The 9231-nt window shown below is 38.7% G+C and overlaps 1 protein-coding gene across 1 annotated transcript; it reads right to left on the bottom strand.

Moving 5' to 3' along the window:
- Positions 1 to 237: 237 nt before the first annotated feature.
- On the bottom strand, positions 238 to 2195 carry LOC134282918 (DDB1- and CUL4-associated factor 13-like). Its single transcript, XM_062765344.1, has 6 exons — positions 2191 to 2195; positions 2034 to 2077; positions 1673 to 1769; positions 1412 to 1547; positions 1087 to 1250; positions 238 to 578 (listed from the first exon to the last, which is right to left on the bottom strand). The coding sequence occupies exons 1-6, from the start codon at positions 2193 to 2195 to the stop codon at positions 491 to 493; spliced, it is 534 nt and encodes a 177-aa protein (XP_062621328.1). The 3' UTR covers positions 238 to 490.
- Between the last annotated feature and the right edge of the window lie 7036 nt (positions 2196 to 9231).

Below are 9231 nucleotides of genomic sequence, written 5' to 3'. Positions count from 1 at the left end.
TCTCGCCGTGTTTGTTTATCAATCTAAAAGTAGCGACGGCGTCACGTGGTGGATTTACTTAAAAATAGACATTATTCTCCTTGCAGGATAATAAATACTTATAATTTGATAACTTTATAACGAATTTTATTTAAATGGTGTAATTTACAGCATTTTCGTAACCTTTATTGGAAAACAAAATATATAAATTTCCAGCCGTATTTTAAAATGGCGCATGTTATAACGTATATTACTTTAAATCTGATATCCAAACAATGTATGAATAAGTAAAATCCAGAGGGTAACTCAACTTAACTTTTACAAGACTTTCATGTATGCAGACCAAATCCAAATTCTGCGACCTTATTTACAGATTTTGTTGTTGTTGTTGTTAAAATTATTTTAAAATTTGAAAAAATTGCTATAGCTTTATAACTTGAAAGAATACATTCCCTCTTTTGCTTTGTACAAACATTAAATAACAATCCATGATTAAAAGGCATATTCTGTCTCATTCCACTTCTTTCACTATGGCCTTCTTTCTCTCTGGAACAAATGGAACTGCCCCAGGTTTGCTGTGCCTTCTTCTGTTTGATTCCCTGTAAAAATATATATAAATAAATTTAGTAAGATTCAAAAATTGGTGGAATCTTAATGCATAATTTCATCAGAGGGGAAAGAAATACTCATATCATTTAATACATACAGGATAGCTTGGCATTTGACTTTGCCATTTAAATTTTTTTGCCCACAAAATTATTAAAATCTCTACATTTCAGTGTTTGTCAGTGCAGTAATTAGCACACTAGCTTCTAAGTGAGTTGATTGGCAGTTATTGTATGTGAGAAAATAAGATAGTCACTTAATAGGACACATGAGTTTTCCAGTTTCCTCCCACTGAAATGACTCCCTCTTGCCAACATCCATGCAAGAAAGGAAATTTTTCAAACAATCTAACTAAAGCCAGACCTCTATTTACGCTATCACAAAGAGGATCCTCTATGCAATAATGTAAATTGAGGTCTGGCTTTAGTCAGAATGCTTTTGTGAAAAAAGCTTTCAAGCCTTCAAATTTCCATTCCCACCTTTGTTTAGCTGTAGACTTACTTTCGTTTGCGTGACTCCTTCATGATCCTCATTTCTTTAGACAGACTGTATATCTGTCTGGGTACGTGTCGGTGTCGAGCTATCCTCCTGATCTGGGGGTGATGCATGAACTTCTCCTTTATCTTCTCGTTATAATTGATGGAGGCCTTCTCTCTTGTTGTCAGCTACAAAACATTCATAGGAAAAATGATCAAATTGTCATGTGGGTGAATCTAATCAAATGATCAACAAACAAGTTTTCTGTATTGATTTAGATACTTTTCTTATTTCTTAAAACAAATATACAAAAGAACTGTTACAGGTTTTAGGCTTTTTCTTTACGTACCATTCCGAGTTTTTCGGAGGCCTTTGCCTTCCACAATCGGATGTTCATTTCATCAGATCCTGAGATGATGTATTTATTGTCCAAAGACCACTTCACCACTCTAACCCTCTGCATTCTCTTTGTGTGGTAAACCTCTCTACCATAGTCATGCATCAAAATTACACATAATAACAATATAAGCCCATTATATATGTTTACATGAATATGAAAAACATACAGAGCATAAATATTAGTGCAATTCTGAAATTTTAAATTACATACCTGCTACGAGTTGCATCAACATTGAAGATTCTCAGACATTTGTCATATCCAGCTGACACTAACTCTTTTCCAGTAGGAGAATAATCTACATCCATCACTTAAAACAAAAATATAAACAAATCATTAGGTTCATATGCAGTGAAACCTTGCAACCAAAACTTTGAGATATCCAAGGATTCAAGATTTCGAAGGTAAAGTAAAGTACTTAAAGAAAGTGTAATTGGGACTTCCAAATGCACTTTGACATATCCATGCTACTTGAAATATCAGTGTTCCAGATACCTAATCTTAAATGTACATGTATGTCATCTATATTTAGTTTAAGCAATATTGATTTATATGTATTAGAATTCATTCTCACCAGCAGCTACATGGTCCATGAGCATCATAATAGGGGTGTACAAACTACAATAGGATAACTTTCTATATATGTGAAAATTCAAGAGATGTCATTAAAATTCACATCAAAAGGGAATACAAACTACAATACAGAAATTAAGATCCTATTCAAATCTTACATCATTATGATCATAAAATGGAAAAACATGAAAATTCAAGAGATTTAATTTCCCTTATGGAAAAGAAGTTGGACGGTTATTCGCTATTCGCTATTCGCCATTCGAATGGCGAACCGCAGGCTGTCTGCCGTTCGCTATTCAAATTACCGTAAATGTCCTAATAATTTTTTTTTCAAAAAACTTTAAAAACGCATCATAATCCGTGTTTAAGAAGAAAAGCAAAGACTTCACTTAAAGAAGAGGACTGAGGACCCCAAACCTATGCAGCTAGCCTGACCAAAATGATGACTATTTAGCTAGCCTGGTAAAAATTGGATAAAAAAAACTGTTGAATACAATAATAAGTATTTGTACAATGTACATCTTCAAATTTTTACAGGGGAGGGGTATGGGAGGGACCCTTCCACTGTCAAATGGAATTTATGTTACAAGACCGGGAACCCATTTAGCTAGCCCGGAGAAAATTGGAAAAAAACGTATAATTCTATTATATGTATTTCTGAATAAGAGTACATTGCCCTGGGGTCTAATTAACATCGAAGATCCCATATTTAGACCTTCATATTTTTACAGGGGAGGGGTATGGGAGGGACCCTCCTACTGTCAAAGGGAATTTATGTTACAAGACCGGGAACCCATTTAGCTAGCCCGGATGAAATTGGAAAAAAAGTCTTATAATTCTATTATATGTATTTCTGAATAAGGGTACATTGCCCGGGGGGCTGGTTAACATCGAAGATCCCATATTTAAACCTTCATATTTTTACAGGGGAGGGGTATGGGAGGGACCCTTCCACTGTCAAAAGCAATTTATGTTACAAGACCGGGAACCCATTTAGCTAGCCCAGATGAAATTGGAAAAAAAAGTCTTATAATTCTATTATATGTATTTCTGAATAAGAGTACATTGCCCGGGGGGCTGGTTAACATCGAAGATCCCATATTTAGACCTTCATATTTTTACAGGGGAGGGGTATGGGAGGGACCCTTCTACTGTCAAAGGGAATATATGTTACAAGACCGGGAACCCATTTAGCTAGCCCGGATGAAATTGGGAAAAAACCTTATAATTCTATTATATGTATTTCTGAATAAGGGTACATTGCCCGGGGGGCTGGCTAACATCGAAGATCCCATATTTAGAACTTCATATTTTTACAGGGGAGGGGTATGGGAGGGACCCTTCTACTGTCAAAGGGAATAATATGTTACAAGACCGGGAACCCATTTAGCTAGCCCGGATGAAATTGGAAAAAAAAAGTCTTATAATTCTATTATATGTATTTCTGAATAAGGGTACATTGCCCTGGGGTCTGGTTAACATCGAAGATCCCATATTTAGACCTTCATATTTTTACAGGGGAGGGGTATGGGAGGGACCCTTCTACTGTCAAAGGGAATATATGTTACAAGACCGGGAACCCATTTAGCTAGCCCGGATGAAATTGGAAAAAAAAGTCTTATAATTCTATTATATGTATTTCTGAATAAGGGTACATTGCCCGGGGGGCTGGTTAACATCGAAGATCCCATATTTAGACCTTCATATTTTTACAGGGGAGGGGTATGGGAGGGACCCTTCTACTGTCAAAGGGAATATATGTTACAAGACCGGGAACCCATTTAGCTAGCCCGGATGAAATTGGAAAAAAAAGTCTTATAATTCTATTATATGTATTTCTGAATAAGGGTACATTGCCCGGGGGGGGGGGCTGGTTAACATCGAAGATCCCATATTTAAACCTTCATATTTTTACAGGGGAGGGGTATGGGAGGGACCCTTCTACTGTCAAAGGGAATATATGTTACAAGACCGGGAACCCATTTAGCTAGCCCGGATGAAATTGGAAAAAAAAAACTTATAATTCTATTATATGTATTTCTGAATAAGGGTACATTGCCCGGGGGGCTGGTTAACATCGAAGATCCCATATTTAAACCTTCATATTTTTACAGGGGAGGGGTATGGAAGGGACCCTTTTACTGTCAAAGGGAATATATGTTACAAGACCGGGAACCCATTTAGCTAGCCCGGATGAAATTGGGGAAAAAAGCCTTATAATTCTATTATATGTATTTCTGAATAAGGGTACATTGCCCGGGGGGCTGGTTAACATCGAAGATCCCATATTTAAACCTTCATTTTTTTACAGGGGAGGGGTATGGGAGGGACCCATCTACTGTCAAAGGGAATATATGTTACAAGACCGGGAACCCATTTAGCTAGCCCGGATGAAATTGGAAAAAAAGTCTTATAATTCTATTATATGTATTTCTGAATAAGGGTACATTGCCCGGGGGGCTGGTTAACATCGAAGATCCCATATTTAAACCTTCATATTTTTACAGGGGAGGGGTATGGGAGGGACCCTTCTACTGTCAAAGGGAATATATGTTACAAGACCGGGAACCCATTTAGCTAGCCCGGATGAAATTGGAAAAAAAAGTCTTATAATTCTATTATATGTATTTCTGAATAAGGGTACATTGCCCGGGGGGCTGGTTAACATCGAAGATCCCATATTTAAACCTTCATATTTTTACAGGGGAGGGGTATGGGAGGGACCCTTCTACTGTCAAAGGGAATATATGTTACAAGACCGGGAACCCATTTAGCTAGCCCGGATGAAATTGGAAAAAAAAGTCTTATAATTCTATTATATGTATTTCTGAATAAGGGTACATTGCCCGGGGGGCTGGTTAACATCGAAGATCCCATATTTAAACCTTCATATTTTTACAGGGGAGGGGTATGGGAGGGACCCTTCTACTGTCAAAGGGAATATATGTTACAAGACCGGGAACCCATTTAGCTAGCCCGGATGAAATTGGAAAAAAAAGTCTTATAATTCTATTATATGTATTTCTGAATAAGGGTACATTGCCCGGGGGGCTGGTTAACATCGAAGATCCCATATTTAGACCTTCATATTTTTACAGGGGAGGGGTATGGGAGGGACCCTTCTACTGTCAAAGGGAATTTGTGTTACAAGACCGGGAACCCATTTAGCTAGCCCGGATGAAATTGGAAAAAAAAGTCATAATTCTATTATATGTATTTCTGAATAAGGGTACATTGCCCGGGGGGCTGGTTAACATCGAAGATCCCATATTTAAACCTTCATATTTTTACAGGGGAGGGGTATGGGAGGGACCTTTCTACTGTCAAAGGGAATATATGTTACAAGACCGGGAACCCATTTAGCTAGCCCGGATGAAATTGGAAAAAAAAGTCTTATAATTCTATTATATGTATTTCTGAATAAGGGTACATTGCCCGGGGGGCTGGTTAACATCGAAGATCCCATATTTAAACCTTCATATTTTTACAGGGGAGGGGTATGGGAGGGACCCTTCTACTGTCAAAGGGAATATATGTTACAAGACCGGGAACCCATTTAGCTAGCCCGGATGAAATTGGGGAAAAAAAAGCCTTATAATTCTATTATATGTATTTCTGAATAAGGGTACATTGCCCGGGGGGCTGGTTAACATCGAAGATCCCATATTTAGACCTTCATATTTTTACAGGGGAGGGGTATGGGAGGGACCCTTCTACTGTCAAAGGGAATATATGTTACAAGACCGGGAACCCATTTAGCTAGCCCGGATGAAATTGGAAAAAAAAGTCTTATAATTCTATTATATGTATTTCTGAATAAGGGTACATTGCCCGGGGGGCTGGTTAACATCGAAGATCCCATATTTAGACCTTCATATTTTTACAGGGGAGGGGTATGGGAGGGACCCTTTCACTGTCAAAGGGAATTTGTGTTACAAGACCGGGAACCCATTTAGCTAGCCCGGAGAAAATTGGAAAAAAACGTATAATTCTATTATATGTATTTCTGAATAAGAGTACATTGCCCGGGGGTCTGGCTAACATCGAAGATCCCATATTTAGAACTTCATATTTTTACAGGGGAGGGGTATGTATTTCTGAGCTAGCCCGGATGAAAATTGGAAAAAAAAACTTATAATTCTATTATATGTATTTCTGTATAAGGGTACATTGCCCGGGGGGCTGGTTAACATCGAAGATCCCATATTTAGACCTTCATATTTTTACAGGGGAGGGGTATGGGAGGGACCCTTCTACTGTCAAAGGGAATATATGTTACAAGACCGGGAACCCATTTAGCTAGCCCGGATGAAATTGGAAAAAAAAGTCTTATAATTCTATTATATGTATTTCTGAATAAGGGTACATTGCCCGGGGGGCTGGTTAACATCGAAGATCCCATATTTAGACCTTCATATTTTTACAGGGGAGGGGTATGGGAGGGACCCTTTCACTGTTAAAAGGAATTTATGTTACAAGACCGGGAACCCATTTAGCTAGCCCGGAGAAAATTGGAAAAAAAGTCTTATAATTCTATTATATGTATTTCTGAATAAGGGTACATTGCCCGGGGGCTGGTTAACATCGAAGATCCCATATTTAAACCTTCATATTTTTACAGGGGAGGGGTATGGGAGGGACCCTTTCACTGTCAAAGGGAATTTGTGTTACAAGACCGGGAACCCATTTAGCTAGCCCGGATGAAATTGGAAAAAAAAGTCTTATAATTCTATTATATGTATTTCTGAATAAGGGTACATTGCCCGGGGGGCTGGTTAACATCGAAGATCCCATATTTAGACCTTCATATTTTTACAGGGGAGGGGTATGGGAGGGACCCTTCTACTGTCAAAGGGAATTTATGTTACAAGACCGGGAACCCATTTAGCTAGCCCGGATGAAATTGGAAAAAAAGTCTTATAATTCTATTATATGTATTTCTGAATAAGGGTACATTGCCCGGGGGGCTGGTTAACATCGAAGATCCCATATTTAGACCTTCATATTTTTACAGGGGAGGGGTATGGGAGGGACCCTTTAACTGTTAAAAGGAATTTGTGTTACAAGACCGGGAACCCATTTAGCTAGCCCGGAGAAAATTGGAAAAAAACGTATAATTCTATTATATGTATTTCCTAATAAGGGTACATTGCCCGGGGGTCTGGTTAACATCGAAGATCCCATATTTAGACCTTCATATTTTTACAGGGGAGGGGTATGGGAGGGACCCTTTCACTGTCAAAAGGAATTTGTGTTACAAGACCGGGAACCCATTTAGCTAGCCCGGAGAAAATTGGAAAAAAAAACGTATAATTCTATTATATGTATTTCTGAATAAGAGTACATTGCCCTGGGGTCTGGCTAACATCGAAGATCCCATATTAAGAACTTCATATTTTTACAGGGGAGGGGTATTGGAGGGACCCACTTACTGTCAAAGGGAATTCATGTTACAAGACCTGGAACCCATTTTGCTAGCCCGGAGAATTTGGAAAATAAACCGTATAATACTATTATATATGTATTTCTGAATAAGAGTACATTGCCCGGGGGTCTGGCTAACATCGAAGATCCCATATTTAGACTTCATATTTTTACAGGGGAGTGATATTGGAGGGAACTTTCGACTATCAAAAGGTTTTTATGTTTCAAGACCGGAAACATTTTTATAAATTAGCTTGCCCGGATAAAATTGGAAGAAATACGTCAATGAGATTTTAGAACGCAGTTTGCACTCTGAGGGTGGGGTACTAGGGTTCAGTTACGACTCTTTATGAAATATTGGTGATGGTACCATCTCTAGTTTCCAAGATAGAGCCCTCAAGTTTTCAGTCCTACTATACTATACGAATGTAATGGTTTGGGCTGTGGATATCGGCTTGAATAGTTTAGTTGGTAGAGCACCTGACTGGAGATGCTTAGGTCCCGGGTTCGATTCCCGGTTCAGCCATACATTTTCTCCTTTCCTGTTACAGATTTGACCACCCCTGGAATTGCAGGTGAAAGTACTGCCAGGGGCAATAAGAACTTGGGTTGTGTCTTCGAGGGTGAAGACAATTTAAGGAAGGAGGAATGTAATGGTTTGGGCCGTGGATATCGGCATGGATAGCTCAGTAGATAGTGCACCTGACTAGAGATACAGGGGTCTCGGGTTCGATTCCCGGTCCAGCCATACATTTCTCCTTTCCTGTTACAGATTTGGTGCCGTTGACCACCCCTGGAATTGCAGGTGAAAGTCCTGCCAGGGGCAATAAGAACTTGGGTTGTGTCTTCGAGGGCGAAGACAATTTAAGGAGGGAGGAATGTAATGGTTTGGGCTGTGGATATCGGCCTGAATAGCTCAGTTGGTAGAGCACCTGACTGGAGATGCAGCCTGGGGTCCCGGATTCGATTCCCGGTCCAGCCACAGGAGTCTGAAGTTTTAATCGTCAAAAAAAAAAAATCCGGAAAAAAATTTTCCTACCCTTAACTAAAAAAACCCCAGGATGGCAACGTGTTTTGGGGGTACCCACCTAAACAAATAGATCTGGGCTTGGTCGGAAAAATCTCGCAACTAATTTAGTATCCGGAGTGTTTGTCGGACTTTGTCCTATTTATTCAAGTTAAGAAATCAAATCTGCTTGACGACTACGGGCTGTTCATGGTCTGTTTTCCAGTTTGACAGCTCATCCTGGACTCCATGCCACTAAACCGGAAGTGAACTCCGAGGTGAATATATGACGTAATTGAAGAAAAGAACCAAAAAATGCATGTAAAACTTCATGTACAATTTTATGTTACCATACGTGATCAATAAAAAGATATATTTTTCAAACAAAATAATGCTTTATAAGGGCGCTTAGTCTAACTGTTTGGCTGTTTGTCGACATGGCTTTTCAGTGATTTAAATTTGGCGCTTGTAAAAACTGAATTATCTGTCCTTGGTTCACATCGTCGTACAAGTAAGAAAAAGAATAAATAACTTTTTAAAATTCTCTTAAATATATTTAAAATAACTGAATAAAATTATGTTGAACAATTATTTATTTTATTTCATTTGAACAAGTTTTCATAAACGTCAAATATACACTGCGAGATTCTCTTCCGGTTTAGTGGCATGGAGTCCAGGATGAGCTATCAAAGTGGAAAAGGGGCTAGGAACGGCCCGTAGTCGTCAAGCAGATAGAATTTTTCAAATTAAATGAATAACAAAAACGCTC

This window comes from Saccostrea cucullata, unplaced genomic scaffold, assembly GCF_032062105.1.
Source record: "Saccostrea cucullata isolate Sc308-1 unplaced genomic scaffold, CSIRO_AGI_Scuc_v1 ctg406, whole genome shotgun sequence".
Classification (NCBI taxonomy): domain Eukaryota; kingdom Metazoa; phylum Mollusca; class Bivalvia; order Ostreida; family Ostreidae; genus Saccostrea; species Saccostrea cuccullata.
Note: the sequence above shows the minus strand (reverse complement) of the source record. Positions and strands in the feature narration are given on the sequence as shown.

Bases quoted from the DNA above. Each gene is read 5' to 3' on its own strand.
- LOC134282918 (XM_062765344.1), bottom strand. The intron at 1,251-1,411 runs GTACGTAAAGAA...AATGTTTTGTAG, and splicing joins CCTCCGAAAAACTCGGAATG to CTGACAACAAGAGAGAAGGC. The intron at 579-1,086 runs GTAAGTCTACAG...ATATTTTTACAG, and splicing joins AAGGAGTCACGCAAACGAAA to GGAATCAAACAGAAGAAGGC.